The sequence below is a fragment of the Mauremys mutica genome, chromosome 4 (genome assembly GCF_020497125.1).
Source record: "Mauremys mutica isolate MM-2020 ecotype Southern chromosome 4, ASM2049712v1, whole genome shotgun sequence".
Taxonomy (NCBI): domain Eukaryota; kingdom Metazoa; phylum Chordata; order Testudines; family Geoemydidae; genus Mauremys; species Mauremys mutica.
In genome coordinates this window covers 150,805,760-150,824,423 of record NC_059075.1, presented here as the reverse complement: position 1 = coordinate 150,824,423, position 18,664 = coordinate 150,805,760, and the positions used below count along the sequence as shown (strand labels likewise).

Sequence of the window (18,664 nt, the reverse complement as noted above, 5' to 3'; positions counted from 1 at the left end):
GGGAGCCAGGACTCCTGGGTTCTATCCCCAGATCTGGCAGGGCAGTGGGGTCTGAGGGTTAGAGCGGGGGCTGGGGATCAGAGCTCCTGGGTTCTCTTCCTGCAGTGCCCTATGGAGAGTCTGTTTCTTTCAGGTCAAGAACCTGTGGCAGCGAAGCGTCCCCATCTCGGTCACATTCCAGTTCCCCGTGGAGCTGAGTGGGGTCCGGGTGTGGGACGCCTCTGAGGTCGTCCCCTCCAAGGTATCTGCCTCTCTCTGCCCTAGTGTGTGTGTGAGATGGGCCCAGTGATGCCTTCTCTGCCCTACAGCGTCCCCTGCTGGGAGAGGCTGCCTAGGGGGGAAAGGCCACATAATCCGCTGCCCCACCCCCCAACTTCCTGCAGCCAGTCGGTTACCTACCGAGGGGCCGGATTGTAGCCAGCGCCCCCTAGAGGGGAAATGCCCCATGTCCCCTTCCCAACCCTATTAACATCATGTCTCTCTCCCTCCATAGCCCCAGCTGGCTCAGTGCATCAGTGAGGCTGAAATGCCCGGTTCGAAGGACTTTGTGAAGCAGATGAGTGAGCACCCCCTGCTGGTGAGTATAGACTGATGCGGGTCCCTCCAACCCCTTCCCCTCACAACTAACACAGACAGCGAGTGGGGAGCTGGGCTGGGTGAGGGACCTCTGCTATAGACAGACCCAGACCCTCATGGCCATGCTGAGCCCCTACACACCCCCTGCTTCACCCGGCGATATCCTTCCACCCCCAGGACTGCTCCGTGGCCACCTGTAAGAAGATCCGGTGCAGAATCGCCTCCCTGGAAATGCAGCAGCCACTGGAGTTCATGATCAAAGGGAACGTCAGCTTCCAGTGGGTCTCCCAGGTACGAGAGCTGCCTCTCAGCACCACGCAAGAGATCTCCCCAGGAGAACAGCCCCTGAGCCCCTCCCCAGAGGTGGCTGCATCTCAGTGCCGGGCAAGGGATCCCTGTGTGAATAGCCTGTAAATTGCTCTGGGTCCCCCTGGGACGATGCTCTGGGCTGGTTTGTGTCATTTCCGGTCAGGGACGGTGAATTTCTCTGTTCCAGACTCAGCAGCAGAAAGTGAGTCTGGTGAGCGAGGCCCGGATTGAATACGAGGAGAAATACACCCAGGAGGGATTCGTCCAGCGCCAGGTACCAGAGTGACTGTGCCCGGGATAAAGAGAGCATCGGCCAGTGGTTAGAGCTGGGAGCCAGGACTCCTGGGTCCTGTCCCTGCTCTGGGAGGAAGTGGGGTCTGGTGTGTTAGAGCAGGGGTGGGTGATGGTGCCAGGACTCCTGGGTCCCCATCTCACAGCCCCTCTCCCCCAGGTGCAGACGGTGGTGGAGCACTCCGAGGTCTATAACTACCTGCCCATCGTTGTGGGCAGCAGCGTGGGGGGCCTGGTCCTGCTGGCTCTCATCACCGCAGCCCTCTACAAGGTGAGTGGGGCAGGGCTCGGACCCCTCCCCCACTGCCCATCACCCTGGGGGCGGGGCCTGTGGTTCTCCCAGCTGTTGGGGGAGGAACAAGGGTTTTTCCTTCATAGATTCCCACAGCCCATCCCTCCGGCTCCTCCACCATGAGCCTGTCACCGTCTGGCTCTCACCATCTCTCCTCTCTGTCTCCTTCCAGCTCGGCTTCTTCCAGCGCCAGTACAAGCAGAGGATGGAGGATGGTGTGGAGGGCGAGGGGACTGGACTAAACCAGAGCACAACCACTGGAAACCCCCCTGCTTCTGATAGCCCCCCATGAGCCAACGCCCCCAGCTTCACCTCCCTCTGAGCTGCTTCACCTCCGCCCCGTTATGTTGTCACCTCCAAGATGCATAAAAATTGGTCAATGGCCCCCCTCCCACCAACAAAATGCATCCAGTGCCAACTAGAGTCAATCGTTACTCAAATTAGGCTTGGAAGAATTCTCTTGATATTTTTATAATTTTTATGGAGAACGTTGAAGTTAATTTTAGGCATTTTTTTAAGTTCCCTTCGTTGGGATATGTTAGGGTTAACTAACAGACATCGGAAGCTGCTAATTTGCTGACATGGCATTAGGGGACAAAGGCATATGTAGGCTGTCGTTTTTTGTTTAATAAATAAGTTGCCTTTTTTTTTCCTGTTGCTGATAAGAATTTAGAAGAATGCAGCTGCATGAGAAATGTAGCAGTCGAATAATGCCCTTTGGGTAAAAGAAGGTAAAAGAAATGTTATTTCCCCGTCCCTTCCTTTTCCAGCTATATAAATCAGCCCTGGCTTATGGTCCCTTTCTCCCTCCCCTGAGAATTGCTGACCAGGATGATTTGTAGCAACAAGCTGTTGCAAAGAAATGTATTTTCAAGGTAAAAATGTCTGTTTAATATGCGTAATGCTGTGCACAATAGATAGGGTGGGTTTACTAACAGAATGGGTGTTTTTATTACTTAATAAGGGGTTTTGGGGTGTTGTTACGGATGTAGGCGTGTACATACTCACTTAGACAAAAAGAATGTGCTGTAACTAATTCGGTGCTTACTCAAAAATTGAATCGAGGGGAACAAGTATTGCAATAAAGAAGCTCGTACTCAAATCCGCCTTTCGGGTCAGTCTGCTGTTTTCTTCTAACATCTGGCGTCACGAACAGGATTCCAGGGGAGAGTTGTGCCTGATCACCACGTCTCGCCATGGATTCGATGAGTAAGTTGAACTTGAACGGGCCCTTTACTGCAACCCTGGTTAAAAAGTTTATTAATAAACTGGTGAGGAGATGGAGGGTCCTCATGCGGCTCCCTCTGGGGATTGTCAGGATTGGCCAGTCATCCAGGGATGGGTGGAAGCTTCCTGGTGTCCAAGTGCTGCCAGGATAAGAAAAAGGCTGTTTTGCTGCAGGCTCCGTGTGAGGGTCTGTCAGGTTTAGGGGAGGAGGTTACAAGTCTTAAAAGCAAAGTGGAAACTCTGCAGCAAATTGCTGAAGAAAGAGCACAGTAAATCATCACAACGTGCTGGCAGTCAGAATGGCTGAAAATCTATGGACGATTTATATTGTCCTAAGTCAAAGAACCTGACCCTCAAGGGTCAAGTAGATGCCTTAAAGCAAACTTCTTGTTCCCCGGCCCCCATTTCTCTCTCTCTCTCTCTCTCTCTCTCTGCCTCCCCCTCCTGCCCATCCCCTCTCTCACACTTTTGGTTTTCTGAAGTTTTAATGGATGGTACTTTGGATACTTAGTGAAAAGTTTGTTTGGACAAAGCATGACAGAAGTCTGCTGCATTTCATTTAAAAAAATTAAGTGAAATGTCCGTGGGTGACCAGAGAGACAAATGTTTTACTGCCTTTTTAAAGAATCCCAAGGTAAAGGAAGCACAGGGTAGGGCAGCTGTGTTGCACGGATTTACTAGGTGGCTACATCATTACAGGCAAAATGTACCACCTTAAAGAATTGTATGCACAAGTAAGTCATTTAAAGTGAATGAAGAGTTACAAGTAGCCTTTATAAAAATCAATACTACAAAGTTTGGAAGGAAGTAAATGGTTGGGAGTTGTAAAAATGCCAAAAAGTAATAGTTGTGGTGTTATAAAAGTGTAACCCCCATGGAAATTACCTAGATTCCTGGGGCTCTGTCTTCTGGCAGCTCAGGGAGGGGGAGCCAAGGCAACCAATAGGGAGTGAGATGCCCCTCCCAGGGACCTCAGGAAAGGGGAGAAGCCATTTTGGAGAGGCTGGAGCCAGCCAGGGCAAGGGCAGGACTGGCTGTGTGGGGAGCTGGTGAGTCCCAGGCCTGCATGCAGGGTTCCCCCTGGGAACTGGCCTCTAGAGACCTGACCGCAGATCCCTCAGCTGGGTTTTTCCTTCTCCACTGATGATTCACAGTTTGTAGAGTTTTGCTGGGAAACTTCCCCAGCCAGGCTGAGTTCACCCCCCAGCTCCCTAGGGGAGACCAGTCACCACATGGTCAGCTCTGCCCTGGCTGCTAGTCCAGGGCTGCTGCCTGCTGGGAGTGTGTCTGGACGCTGGGCTAGGAGACGACAATTTGGATTTTAGTGTAGTTGTGTAACCTGCACCTTGAGCCCTGCACCCCCCTTTGGGGTGAGGGGAAATCCTGGGACTGACGCAGCCTGACGAGGATCTCAGCCTGCAAAGATCAGCCCCTCTGCAGTGACCCAGGAGTCCAGAGTCATCTCTGAACCTGAGGATCATTCGTGGAGTTTGTAAGGGCACCATCTTTTAGTTAGTCAGGCAGGGAATTTGTTTTGGGGACCCCCCTACTCCCTGAACTGTGTCCTCAAGCCACGGAATGAGGGTCTGGGGATTTTACAACCTGCTGCATATTAAACCTGTGGAGGGATTTACCACCTTCTCCCACTTGTGAGTCCATTGGGCTGTGACAGGTAAGGGGATTCTGTACCTCTGGCCAGGAGGGATTTTATGTTACTGCATACATAACGGCTGTTACCCTTCCCTTTATATTTATGACACCATATTTATAAATTCGGTGGCTTACCCATTTATGAACTTGTTGCCGGCACCGAGTGCCCGAGACAGCAACAGTGGTTCATTGCCCGGTGTGCTTCGCTCCAATAAACACACCAAGGTGGAGAAGCAGACAAAGTTTATTTGAGATCTCAAATATGCTAGGAGACAGGCACGTCTCAAATCAAGCACACCACTACAAACAGCTTTTCTCTTTTTATACATAACTTTAGCTAAGCCTCTTCTATCTCCCCCTCTCCCCCGACCTTTCATTCCCATGTAGCAAATACACTTTGCAGTAGCAATTACATTAAGCAGTTAAGTCATACTTGGCAACCACCAATCTAGCTCGTTAGTAACTCTTCTGTGAACCGTTATCTTGTCTTACTTTCTTTGATCTGTTATTTTGCCCCTTAGCCAGGAGCAAGCAGGCCTCATTATAGCAGGCCTCATTATTACCTTCTGGTACAGGTGTTGCAACTGATAACCATTCTCTGTTGCTGGCCTGTTAGGTCGATTAAAGTTCAAACATGGAAGCGCTTTGGTTTATTCAGGCCTACTACAGAGAGGCTTCATTGACACTGTGGTTTTCCACCCTCCTGAGTTACCTAGAGTCATGCCTAGTGACACCAACAAACTGCCTTCTCTTTCTACTCGTAGCATGATCCATGGATCATGATCCATGGATCATGCTATCAGGCTAGCTGGAGCCAGGGCCTCCAGCCTGAATGCCCCTCCGTTCAGTGTGCGAGAAGGAGGAGTGCCTGGGCCCTGCTTTGAAGAGAGTGGAGGAGTGTTGGTATATGTGAGGGTTAACAAACAGACATGGGAAGCTGCTAATGTTCTGACATGGCATTGGGGGACAAAGGCGTAAGAAGGCTGTAGTTCTTTGTTTAATAAATAAGTTGCCATATTTTCCCTTGCCCGTTGCTTGTAAAAATGAATAAGAATGCAGCTGCATGAGAAATGTAGCTGTTGAATAATTCCCTTTGTATGAAAGAAGGTAAAAGAAATGTTATGTCCTCCTCCCTTCCTTTCCCACCTGCATAAACAAGCCCTGGCTTATGACCCCTTCCCCCCTCCCCTGAGAATTGCCGGGAGATTTGTCAGGGATATTTGTGGCAACAGATTGTTGCAAAGAAATATATTTTCAAGGTCAAAATGTCTGTGTGATATGCGTAATGCTGTGCACAATAGGTAGTGTGGGTTTACTAACAGAATGACTGTTTTTATTACTTAATAAGGGTTTTTGGGGTGTTCTAACACATGTAGGTGTGTACATACTAATTTACACAAAAAGAATGTGCTGTAACTAATTCAGTGCTTACTCGACAATTCAGTCGTTTACAATCTGTCCAGTAAAATGAGTACCACTATCATAGGTTTATTCCCCACTTGGAACTTTAGCGTCCACAAGATGGGGACCTGCATGGGCTCCTCTAAACTACATTCTAGTTTAGAGCTGGTAATGCTGCCACCAGCTAGAAATTCCAGTGTCTAGCACACTCCCTGTTCCCCCAAAACTTTCCCGGGGGAACACCGATCCAAACTCCTTGGATCTTAACACTAAGGGAAATAGCCCATTCCCCCACCTCCTCCTCCCTTAGCCGTCGGGAGAGATCACCTTGATTCAAACTCCTTGAATCAAAACAAAGAGGGATTCACCTTCCCCCCTCCTCTTCCCCTGAGGTTCCAAACAAGGGAAGAAATCAATCAGGTTCTTAAAAGGAAAGATTTTATTAAAAGAAAGAAAGAAAGTAACACTATCTCTGTAACACCAGGATGAAAAATATTACAGGGTCTAGCTTATAAACCTAGAGGGACTTCCCCCCCCACCCCCCTTTCTCAGAATAATCAAAAGTAACAGCAAACAGAAATAAAGATATTTCTCCAGCAAACACACATTTGCAAATACAGAAATTAATCACAAAACTAATCCGCCTTGCTAATACTCACTATACTGAATAGAAGGAAATATTTCAGGAAGCTTGGAGAGCCTGGATGTACGTCTGGCCTCTCTTAATCCCAAGAGAGAACAACCCCCAAAACAAAGAACACAAACAAAGACTTCCCTCCACAGATATTTGAAATTATCTTGTCCCTTGATTGGTCCTCTGGTCAGGTGTCCATCAGGTTCACTGAGTTTGTTAACCCTTTACAGGTAAAAGAGACATTAACCCTTAACTATCTGTTTATGACAACCACGATCACTGTTGATACTCACAGGTATGCCAAACCTTGGAATGAAATCCTTAAGCAAAATTTTCACAACGGACTTGGTGTCTGCCCTTCTGCAGGGGAAGGCTTCAACCCAGCTTGAAAAACATCAAATACTAACATATACTCATAGTTACATCATTTAGAAATTTGAATAAAATCAATCTGAATATTTACAAAAGGACCCCAAGGGATGTGCTGCTTTTCTAGCTTTAACTGCTTTCCCAATAATATGTTGCTGACCCTCCTCCCTCAGTGACTCTCCAGGAAAGGCAAATCAGCAGTGTATGTGGCCAACCCTGTTGCAAGCATTGCCAAGCATTTTGGGGAGGGTCAAAGGTGTGTGAGTGGAAAGTGGAAGTTTCCTTTGCAGGTATGAGAGGCCGAGGGGGGGGGGGGGAAGAGAAGAAGAAGAAAGAAGCAGCAGAGAACGAATGAATTCAACACTGCAGCTAGCAAACTCAGTCCGAAGACAAGACGCTGGCTCCCGCCCAAGGACACTGCTCATAGCCGAGACTTGTCTGACAGCCGAGAAAGACGGGGGCTTGAATGTGCCCGAAAGAAATCCAGCTGCACAGGCCTGCAAAATAGCAAGGGCAGCAGGAAGAAAAACAGCAGATCTAAGATTACAGAGATGGAAAACACCCAACAACCAGGAAAATCAAAATTAGGTGCATACCAATCTCATTAACTGCAGCAATTATCCCCCATTTCCACATGTGTGCCATCCAGTGGTGCACCCGAGCAAATAGGGCAAGAGCACCTGAGGCGTAACCAGGCTGCCATCCAGGGACCACCAAAGGTGATCAGGGTGTAAAGTGCACCCAACAGCACTCCAAGAACATTTCTCAGCTTGTGGTGCAGCCTCTGTCACGTATATTAAAACCTTAATATTTTTTGATAGTATCCAAACCACTTTGTATTCCAAGTTGGATAAAAGAAGTATCCGCATTTAGCTCTAACCCTTCCATTTGGTTTTGAACTAGGCTGTCCTGTAGAAAACTAAACACAACAATTCTAGCCATAAGACAGAACACCACAAGGACACAGAACACAGTTTCTCTTGTGCCAGTAAATGCATGGTATGTTGGATTGCTCCTCCGCTGGCATTAGCTTTCTCTAATTTTCTAAAAGACAAAAACATATTTCTACCCCTTCTGGGGCGATCAGTCCTTGTTTAAAATATTTCTTTCTTATACAAATACCCTTGCTGATTGCAGGCAAAACAGAGGAATTACCCCCATATTTTTCTGTGTTTGTTTCATAGGTAGGCCAGGTTTCAGTGGCTTCTACCTTATCAATTAGGTAATTTGCATTAGCACACAGACGCTTTCTGGCTCGCTTTCAGATCCAAAGCCATTCACAGGTTAAACTTTTACTTAAAAGGGACACAATTAAAAACACACCACCTATTGTAGCCCCTTGGAGCCTAATAGGATTTTAATTAAGTAGCATTGCATATTTGCATCTTCCTCACCCCTTTTACAATATACACCACACATGTTCTTTTCCTTGACATTCCTTTCATTCATTTGGGGTGGTTAAATTCCAATAGACACCCAGTATGTTTTTTCTAATCCAACTAAAGTGTTCATAGTCAAATGATTTTAATTAAATAATCTCTTTGCCTGGATTTATTTACAGACATTTCTTTGGAAAAGGGCCCAGTTTTCCTTCAGAATGGCTGCAAAGAAACCAAGAATTCTTTTTCTTTTTAGCGTTTTTTACAAAATCCAACTGATAATTCCCTCCAGCAACTACAGCGTTAACTTCTTACTGTTTCCTTAAATCACTTGCTTATTTCCCCAAAACGACATCCCAATCAACTCAAATTTTACCATCCAAATTATTAGTCCAGGGGTTTAAATTCCCCATGCCCATACTTACTGCTTTCCCTTAGTCCTGCCGCCGTACCCCTCAAGGCTTCCAACCGGTTTTCCATTTTCTTTTTCTTCTCTGCCTGCCTGTCTGCGCCCGATCCTTTTTTCCTTGCTGCACCGTCCCTTTCCATGGGCACAGGCTTTGTTCCACTACCAATATGAGCAAGGAGGGTGGTCTTCCCCACCCCTTCTGGTCCTGCTCTTAAACATTCTCACTCACAAGGCTACCTGAGTCCTCCCCCGTGAGGCTTACCACCTGGACAGAATGCACGGCCAATTGGTGTTTTAACTGTTCAGTTTTCTCTAGCTGTCAGGTACACATCTCTTCCCTTTTCCCCAACTCCTCTTACTGCCTGATCCTGCTACGACTGGGGGTAGACCCACCTCCAACGTTTTTTTTATTTTTTTCATACTCACAAACACACTGCCCGGGCTGGCCACGCCCAGGGGTAGGAGAGACAGAGAGAGAGAGGTAGACGGGAGGTTATCCTGTGCACAGGTTGTCCAGAGGTACGCTGCAAAAAATCTCCAACTTGCTTCTGCTCTTGGGTTTTTTCACCCTGGGGTCTCTCTTGCTCAGTATTCCAGTCCAAGCCGGCTGCCTGTGGCTTCTTCAGCATCCCCAAACCACACCGGCTCCAGGCTCGCAAAGGCAGACTGTTGGGTCTCACTGGGCGGCCAACCTTTGCAAATGTAACCTCAGTCCTGGAACTTGTGTTGCCTTTGTTTTGCCTCTGTCTATATGTTTCACAGCCAGCTGGGTTTTTTGGTGCTTGGCATGGAGAGCAAGACAGACTGTGTTGGTTCTTGACCTTGAACGCAGAGCAGCTTTCTCTCTATCTCTAGGCCAAGCTGAATTTTCAGATTAACCCGTTCCTTTCCCGCCTCCCTTTCAGCCTTAACTAATTGGGGATATAAAGGAGCCGAGGGGGTTGATGAAGTGGTTTGGGTAGGGAGGCATCCGGATGCTTTGCATTTAGTTTTCAAATCTTGTACTTGAGTTTTTAAATTTTTCCTGGGAGTCCTTCAGACGCCGCACTCGAGACTCATGGAGTCTCTTTGTAGCTTCCTCCCACCAATAGACAAATTGCTGCCACTGTGTGTTAGAGGCTTTTGGTGATGTAAGGGTTCCTCTGAGGTATATGATTTTATCTAGATCAAAGGTACCTTCTAGTGGTAATTGTTTAGATGGATTATCACGCATGTAAAAATTCCAATGTTCTAAATACCTGCAGGTCCTAGGACCATAATGCACATACATATAGTATGCAGGGGTTCCCTTTGACGGTGTGGGAAAATTCTTACACTGTCTGTCCCCCCCCTCATTTTCCAATCACACCGGGGTGTGCCCTGTCCACTAGGTCAGCAGCGCATAAGCTAAACGAAAATTCTTACTCTCTCACAGGAAAAAGGGTCCACTGGGTCACGGGGTCCAACCGACTAGTGGGAAACCTCTCCGCTGGGTCACAAGGTTCAGCTGACCCCCCCTTGCTTTCAGAACTCCCACATGGGGTAGCCCTGGGGCGGCTGGAGTCAGCTTAAGTCTTAGACCTGGTCAGCGGCTCATACCCCCGTTCATTCATTAACGCACACGCATTCATTCCCCGTATCTAGATGAATCTTATTTAATAATAATCTTAAACTTTAATTCTTTATGTCCGGACTCAATCGAACTTTCCCTTAATTGAAGTGGCAAAAACCCCTCAGCACCGGTGCATTAACCTTACTGAGGGTGGCAAAAGTTATTCCTCAGAAGTGCAATAACTCACCTTAATTGGAGGCGGCAACAAATTCCTCAGAACCACTCTGCATCTGATCTTGTTGCAAAATCAATAAATTCGGATGGCGTAAACCCCAAAGGGACAGACATCCCCATAGGCAGTCCTCCTATGACACCCCAGTAGAGATTTCAAAAGGTCTCTTACCTCTTGATTGGTGCCTTGGGGTTCAAAGAGGAACAGTCCGCAGTAGTTGTCGCTGTCTCAGTCGGGCATTGCCATCCGAGTCACAGCACCAAAATTGTGGAAGAAAACAGAGTCTTCACTCTCAGGTTGGTTGCAACAAGTCAGAGACAGTTTATTTTCCTGACACTTGCAAGGGGAGAATACACCCGGACAGGGTTTCCCCCGTCCTAGGCAGGTCGCCATTAGATAAACAATTAGGGCAAGCATTTATACCTTTTGGTACAGACAATAATAATCAACAACCGCATCTTGTTTATACAGATTCCTTCTGATATCTTACTTTTCTCAGCAGTTCCTGCTAGAGTCTGTATTCCATTCTTATCGAACACAAGGTCAAAAAACAGTATCTCTTACAGTTTTTTCCTATTCGCTTTCCACTTGCCTAGGCCCTGCCTTGAAATCACGTGTTATTAGAGCTAGTGTTAGCCTGACTCTTACTTTATTCCTAGAAGTTAAGATATCTGCGTTCAAATTCCCTTTATCCTTTTCTCTACTTCCACACTGGGGTAGGAGAACAGGCAGCTCCGAGGATCTGTCATTCCCTAACAGAACGAAGAAATACACAGAGAGGGGCTTGGGGTTTTGGTGGTCGTTTTTGTTGCCTGCTCATACTGCGTTTTAAGTAGCTCGGGACAACGAGATTTTTAGTGGTAATTGTCAGCAACCATCAGTTTCACCGCACACGGGTACAAACCAATGGCACAACGTGTCCGGCGATAACAATCCAAATGTTAATCTAGACAAAGAACAAACAATGCTCCTGGAGAGCTTATTAAAAACCCACCACACTGTGTAGAAAACTGTGGCCATGCCGGTGTCCTTGGGGCAGCTTTCAGGATAATTACTTTGTACATTTTCATGTGATGTTGACAATTTGTGGTTTTAAAGGTTATAAATAGGCTTGGCAGAATGCTATTTTTAAGTAACTTCCACAGACAGTATCAATGTTTATTTCTAACCATTTGTTTTTCAATTTTTATTGATTTAAATTTTCAGTTATGGAAAATTCCTGTGAGGATCAAACCTTAATTCTAATGATAAAATTTTAAAATTCGTTCATTTTAAAAAGGTCAAACTTTGTATATTTTGACATGTGATGTTAATAATTTGTGTTTGAATAGTTATAAAGTCAATTTCCTCAAATTTAACGCTTATCTGCAAATTTCGATTATTAGCAATGGAAATATTTTGCCAGCAGCTTGTGTGCGTGTGGTGAATACATTTTCTGAGATAAATCTATCCTTCCAAGCATAATTATAAAGCTTTAACTTTTTAATCTCAACCTTTACTGCCATTAAATCATTGTCTGACCTCCAGATATTGCCCGAACCCCTCCACACACAGACAAATTCCTACAACTGGGATAATTTAAATTGATAAAAACAGGGGGAAAAGATACTTAAAACCCATAATTTTCCACATCAAAATTTAAATTGATGGAACTTTTAAAAAATACCTAAAATAAACTTCAGTGTTCTCCATCAAAATTATAAAAAGACAAAGAGAATTCGGCTAGGCCTAATCTGAGTAACGATTGGCTCTAGTTGGCACTAGGACGTGTTTTGATGGTGGGACGGTGGCCAGTGACCAATTTTTCTGCATCTTGGAGGTGGCAACATAAAGGGGCGGGGGTGGATTTGGGGCAACCCAGAGGGAGGCAAAGCTGGGGGCATTGGCGCATGGGGGGCTATTGTTTGGGGGCATCGGAAGCAGGGGGGTTGCCAGCAGTGGCACTCTGAGTTGGGCCAGGCCCCTCGCCCTTCACAGTGTCCTCCATCGTCTGCTTGTACCGGCGCTTGAAGAAACCGAGCTGGAAGGAGACAAAGAGGGGAGATGGTGAGAGCCAGACAGACACAGGCTCATGGTGGAGGAGCAGGAGGGACAAGCTGTGGGAACCTCCGAAGGAAAAACCCTTGTTCCTCCCCCAACAGCTGGGAGAACCACAGGCCCCGCCCCCAGGGTGATGGGCAGTGGGGGAGGGGTCCGAGCCCTGCCCCACTCACCTTGTAGAGGGCTGCGGTGATGAGAGCCAGCAGGACCAGGCCCCCCACGCTGCTGCCCACGATGATGGGCAGGTAGTTATAGACCTCGGAGCGCTCCACCACCGTCTGCACCTGGGGGAGAGGAGCTGTGAGATGGGGACCCAGGAGTCCTGGCACCATCACCCGCCCTCCTCTAAATCCCCAGACCCCACTTCCTCCCAGAGCAGGAACAGCTCCCAGCTCTAACCACTAGCCGATGCTCTCTTTATCCCGGGCACAGTCACTCTGGTACCTGGCGCTGGATGAATCCCTCCTTCTGGGTGTATTTCTCCTCCTCGTATTCAATCCGGGCCTCGCTCACCAGACTCACTTTCTGCTGCTGAGTCTGGAACAGAGAAATTCACCGTCCCTGACCGGAAATGACACAAACCAGCCCAGAGCATCAGCCCAGGGGGACCCAGAGCAATTTACAGGCTGTTCACACAGGGACAATCCCTTGCCCGGCACTGAGATGCAGCCACCTCTGGGGAGGGGCTCAGGGGCTGTTCACTTGGGGAGATCTCTTGCCCGGTGCTGGGAGGCAGAGGCAGCTCTCGTACCTGGGAGACCCACTGGAAGCTGACGTTCCCTTTCATCATGAACTCCAGTGGCTGCTGCATTTCCAGGGAGGCGATTCTGCACCGGATCTTCTTACAGGTGGCCACAGAGCAGTCCTGGGGGTGGAAGGATATCGCGGGGTGAGGCAGGGCGTGGGTAGGGGCTCAGCATGGCCATGAGGGTCTGGGTCTGTTTATAGCAGGGGTCCCTCACCCAGCCCAGCTCCCCACTCGCTGTCTGTGTTAGTTGTGAGGGGAAGGGGTTGGTGGGACCCGCATCAGCCTATACTCACCAGCAGGGGGCGCTCGCTCATCTGCTTCACAAAGTCCTTCGAACCGGGCGTTTCAGCCTCACTGATGCACTGAGCCAGCTGGGGCTATGGAGGGAGAGAGACATGATGTTAATAGGGTCGGGAAGGGGACATGGGGCATTTCCCCTCTAGGGGGCGCTGGCTACAATCCAGCCCCTTGGTAGGTAACCGGCTGGCTGCAGGAAGTTGGGGGGGGGCCAGGAGAACATGTGGCCTATCCCCCCTAGGCAGCCTGTCCCAGCAGGGGGCGCTGTAGAGCAGAGCAGGTGTCACTGGGCCCATCTCACACACACACACGGGCAGGGAGAGGCAGGTACCTTGGAGGGGACGACCTCAGAGGCGTCCCACACCCGGACCCCGCTCAGCTCCACGGGGAACTGGAACGTGACCGAGATGGGGATGCTTCGCTGCCGCAGGTTCTTCACCTGAAAGAAACAGACTCTCCATAGGGCACGCAGGAAGAGAACCCAGGAGCTCTGATCCCCAGCCCCTGCTCTAACCCTCAGATCCCACTGCCCTGCCAGAGCTGGGATAGAACCCAGGAGTCCTGGCTCCCTGCCCACCCCTCCCCCTCTGTGCTTTAATCCACTAGATCCCATTCAGGCAGTTCTGCCTCTGGGGAGGGGCTCTGGGGCTGTACATACAGGGATCCCTCGCAGAGGTGGCTCTAGGGTTGCCAGGCATCCGGTTTTTGGCTGAAACGCCTGGTCGAAAAGGGACCCAGGTGGTTCAGCGGCGCAGGAGGGGACTGGGGCTAAGATGGCTCCCTGCCTGCCCCAGCTCCACGCAGCTCCTGGATGCGGCCGCGAGGTCCCTGCAGCCCGCAGATGTATGGGTGGCCAGGGAGGCTCTGAGCGCTGTCCCTGCCCTGAGGGCTGGCTCCAGAGCTCCCATTGGCCAGGAACTGCGACCAATGGGAGCTGCAGGGTTGGCACCTGTAGGCACGAGGGCTACTCATGGAGTCTTCCTGGCTGTCCAATCATCTAGGGGCTGCAGGGACCTGGCGGCCGCTTCTGGGAGCTGTGGAAAGTGCCGTTGGGACCCCAACCCCCCAACAGTCCAACCCTCTTTCCCCATCCCTGAGTCCCCTTCTGTACCCCAAACAGCTAATCATTGTCTCTAGATCAGAGCCTACACCCCCCAGCTGGAGCCCTCAGCCCCCCTGCACCCCAACCCCTTCCCCAGCCTGGAGCCCTCTCCCACACCCTGAACTCCTCATTCCTGGCCCCTCCTGGATACCACCTACCCAGCCCACAGCCCAGACCCCCCCCACGGCACCCAACCCCCTGCCTCAGCCTGGAGCCCCCTCACTCACCCCAAACCCCTCATTCCTGGCCCCACCCCAGAGCCTGCACCCCCAGCTGGAGCCCTCACCCTCTCCCAAACCCCTGCCCCAGACTGGTGAAAGTGAGCGATGGAGGGAGGGGGGATGGAGTGAGTGTGAGGAGGGGCCTCAGGGCAGGGGCAGGGCAGGAGTGTTCAGTTTTATGTGAATTGAAAGTTGACGGCCCTAGGGGGCTCTAGTACCTGGGAAACTCACTGGAAGCTGCTCTGAGACCCATCTCCCCCCTCACACTCTGTGCCGCCAGCCTCACCTCGTACCGATGTGTCACTGGCACACTTGTCCCTGCCTCCTCGGCGGAGAAGTTGACGTACGTGGTCGACTCCTCGAGGCTGGGGGAGGAAAGGATGGAAGGCAGGAGAGAGATGGATGGGGCTGCTGAGTGGTGTTGCGTGGGGGCGCTGTTCTGCAGGGAACAGGGGGCCCAGCAGGGGGCGCTTCCCCCCACCCATCTCCGCACTGACCTACCTGGTGAGGATGATGAAGATGCCGTACTTGACCGGCAGCTCCGCCCGGTGAATCATGCGCTCAGTGATGGGGCCGCCATTGTCACTGGGGGGAGGGGAGGGCAAAGGGGAGAGATGTGAGGAGATGCAGGCAGGTAACTGTGCAGGGAGGCTGCACCACAGGCCTCTGCCTGGCCCTGCTCTGTGCACGGCCCCCTCCAACTGCCCCCACCCCCAGTGGTGGATTAGCCAATGGGGCTTCTGCCCAGGGACCCCAGCCAATTAGGGGCCCCTGGAAAAATGGGTGGCCCTGTGTCCCGTCCCGCTCCGCCTGCCCGGCTCTCCTGCTGCTCCCTGAGCCCCACCGAGCTCCCCGGGTGGAAAGCTGGGAGAACAGGGGCGGGGGGAGGGAATGCAGAGAGAAGAGGTTGGGAGGGTCCCCCATTTGCTCTGGCACAGGGGCCCCACAAAACCCTAATCCACCCCCCGGCCCTGCCCAGCCCCCTCACCTGCTGGCCTTGGCCGTGATCTGCAGCCTGCCCCCCAGGTCGGCCTCAGAGGAGACGTCGAAGGTGGTGACGAAAACGGCCTGGAAAACACCGTGGGATGAGTGTCAGGGCCTGGGGAACTGCCAAAGACTGCGGGGGCGGGGCAGGCACAGGGGATCAGGGGGTCTGTTGTATGAACTTAGATGGAATAAATGGGCCCAGGGAGGCAAAGGTGTTAACACGACCCTGCCCCTGGCCACAGACAGCGCTAATGCGGTTTGGGATCCACAGACCTCAACCCGCTTCATGCCATGACAACACCCCATTAACCATCCTATTAAGGGACAGCCCCTCCCCTCTCTGCCCCCGTGAGGCCTGATTTCCAGCCCCACAGGTCTGGCCCTTGGTTTGCAGCCCCGGCAGGGCCTGACCCCAGCCCTGGAGTGACCTCAGGGCTCTGTTTGCACTGACTCGCCGGGCTCCCCAGGGCGCTTTCCCCAGCACATCCCTTGTCACAGCCTGGGCTGACCCCAGGGAACTGCCCCTCTCTGCTCCCAGCTGGGCTCACACTAGGGTTACCAGCTTTCTAATGGCACAAAACCAAACACTCTTGTCCCGCCCCTGCCCCAAGGCCCCTCCCCTGCCCCTCCCGTTCTCGTAGGCCCTGCAGCCACTCACTCCAGCCCCCCCCCCCCCCACCTCAGTGGCTCTCTGCCCCCACACACTCACTTTGACTGGGCTGGGGAAGGAGCTGGGGATGCGGGCTCTGGGGTGGGGCCAGGAAAAAGGAGTTCAGGGTGTGGGAGAGGGCTCAGGGCTGGGCAGGGTGTTGGGGTGTGGGAGGATGTTCAGGGTACGGGCTCTGGGAGAGAGTTTGGGTGCAGAAGGGGGCTCAGGGCTGGGCAGGGTGTTGGGGTGGGGGTGGGTGTGCACGGTCTGGGAAGGAGTTAGGGTGCAGGAGGGGTTTCTAACCTGGAGCAGGGGGCTGGGGTTCAGGAGGGGGGTTAGGGTTTGGGCTCCGCCGGGCTATGCTGGCCTCAGGCGGCTCCAGGTCACCAGCACAGTGGGGTTAAGGCAGGCTTCCTGCCTGCCCTGGCTCCATGCTGCTCCCAGAAGGTACGGGCCGCTAGGCGGAGGTGCAGGCAGGCAGCTCTGTGCAGTGCCTGCTGTGAAAGCCCACAGGCGCCACCCCTACAGCTCCCATTTGCTACGGTTCCCAGCCAAAGGGAGCTGCGGAGCCAGTGCTGGGGTGTGGGCAGCACACGGCGCTTCCCTCATCACCCCTGCAGAGACATGACAGTCACTTCCCGGAGCCTTGAGGAGCAAGGGCAGGCAGGGAGCCTGATTAAGACTCGCTGCTCCACCAACCAGATTTATAACAGCCCGGTCAGCGGTGCTGATCGGAGCTGCCAGGGTTCCTATTCGACCGGGTGTTCCCTTAAAAAATAGGACACCTGGAAACCCTAGTTCACACCTGGGGAGTTCACAGGCCAGGGTTGAGGCCAGGGTTGAGGCCAGGGCCTGTCCTTACCTCAGCTCCACTCCAGAAGACGGGGTGGCTGATGTGGCAGGTGCTGTTTCTCTGAGTCTGCTCCTCGGAGCCCACGGCCGAGCTGCACTTAACGGCCACAGTCCTGTTAGACTGAGCACAGGGGACCAGCCAGTGAGAGACGCAGCCCACAGTGCCCCGGCCTAGCCCCCATCCACTCCCTGCAGCTCAGCACTCCCTGCCGAGCCTCCCACCCACTCCCTGCAGCTCAGCACTCCCTACCAAGCCCTCCACCCACCTCTACAGCTCAGCACCCCTGAAGAGCCCCCTGCCCACTCCCTATAGCATAGTGCCTCCTGCTGAGATCCCTGTCCACTCCCTGCAGCACGGAGCCCCCTGCAGAGGCTGCCCCTCATGCCCGGTGCGCGTTGGGGTACCTGGATCAGCAGGACCCGGCGGTAGGACAGCGCGGCCGGGTAGAAGAACTGCACCGTGGTGCTGTAGGAATTCTCCCCACGGTTCTGGATGGAAACGGTGGTGTTGAGTTCGGGGTTGACTCCCATCACCAGGGTGCTCAAGCTAAGGGGGAGAGAAAGGGGTGAGCTTCCTCAGGGCAGTGCCCTGGCTGCTCTGTGAACTTCCTCTGGCAGTGCCCAGCTGGAGAGCCCAGCGCTGTGAGCTTCCAGCGGTGCATCTTCCCCACAGCAGTGCAGCCTGTGACACTACGCCCCATATTCTTCACAGAGATATTGTTGTGATATGAATATGGCATAACTAATTTGTATTTTATGCAAGATGGGTCCCATGTGGTATCATTGGAAAAGTGATGATTTACTGCATGTGATTGTCCTATTTCTATGCATGTATCATTTCTGTATCTGAAGTTAGGAATATTGACTATGTAACAATTACAAGTGGGTTTGCACCTGCGGAACACCCACCAGACAAAATGCAGTCTGGCTGGCTGATTAGTCAATCTGTCATTAGGGAGAACAGTAGGATTTTGAAGATGCTAATCTGCAACCTTCCTGTGAAGTCTTCTGGAGGATTTATGGCTGCTTTGACACTGCAGGGTCATGTGATCATGTCTCCTGGTACTGGACTCCATCTTAGAATGCTAGTATTTTCCCACAAATAGGGGATGGGGATCAAACCGGGAAACAAAGGATTCCCGCCATATGTAAATCCTATATAAGGCAGGGAAGTGAGTTTATCAGGGCCGGATCTCCACTGAATCCCTGCCCAAGATGCTGCTGAAAATACCTAAGACTGATCTGGGGAAGAAAGGACTGGACCTGGGCTAGAAGGTGTCTGGCCTGTGGCAGGAATATCTGGGGGGCTAAGCTGCAAGCAAGAGCGGTTTGTCTACAAGAAACTTTGCTACCTGCTTAAAAAACATTTAGGGTGAGAAATTACCACTTGTAGCCAGTTTCTTTCGTGTATTAAGCGTAGTTTGCGAGTTTGTTTTATTTGCTCAGTAATCTGCTTTGATCTGTTTTC

At 51.4% G+C, this 18,664-nt stretch overlaps 2 protein-coding genes across 2 annotated transcripts in view; one reads left to right on the top strand and one right to left on the bottom strand.

Annotated features, from left to right (window-relative positions):
- Positions 1–18,664, top strand: part of LOC123369119 (integrin alpha-X-like) — a 46,372-nt gene that overhangs the window by 24,886 nt on the left and 2,822 nt on the right. The window contains exons 22-27 of the mRNA XM_045014480.1: positions 134–241; positions 494–577; positions 754–867; positions 1,073–1,159; positions 1,337–1,447; positions 1,641–2,677. Coding sequence (XP_044870415.1) covers positions 134–241; positions 494–577; positions 754–867; positions 1,073–1,159; positions 1,337–1,447; positions 1,641–1,760 — 624 coding nt within the window. The 3' untranslated portion in view covers positions 1,761–2,677. The remainder of the gene's footprint in view (positions 1–133; positions 242–493; positions 578–753; positions 868–1,072; positions 1,160–1,336; positions 1,448–1,640; positions 2,678–18,664) is intronic.
- LOC123369117 (integrin alpha-D-like) overlaps positions 10,500–18,664 on the bottom strand; it is a 42,656-nt gene continuing 34,491 nt past the window's right edge. The window contains exons 20-30 of the mRNA XM_045014478.1: positions 17,602–17,743; positions 17,207–17,317; positions 15,697–15,776; positions 15,210–15,293; positions 14,995–15,073; positions 13,717–13,824; positions 13,382–13,465; positions 13,092–13,205; positions 12,785–12,877; positions 12,514–12,624; positions 10,500–12,320 (exon numbers count right to left, since the gene is read on the bottom strand). Coding sequence (XP_044870413.1) covers positions 12,198–12,320; positions 12,514–12,624; positions 12,785–12,877; positions 13,092–13,205; positions 13,382–13,465; positions 13,717–13,824; positions 14,995–15,073; positions 15,210–15,293; positions 15,697–15,776; positions 17,207–17,317; positions 17,602–17,743 — 1,129 coding nt within the window. The 3' untranslated portion in view covers positions 10,500–12,197. The remainder of the gene's footprint in view (positions 12,321–12,513; positions 12,625–12,784; positions 12,878–13,091; positions 13,206–13,381; positions 13,466–13,716; positions 13,825–14,994; positions 15,074–15,209; positions 15,294–15,696; positions 15,777–17,206; positions 17,318–17,601; positions 17,744–18,664) is intronic.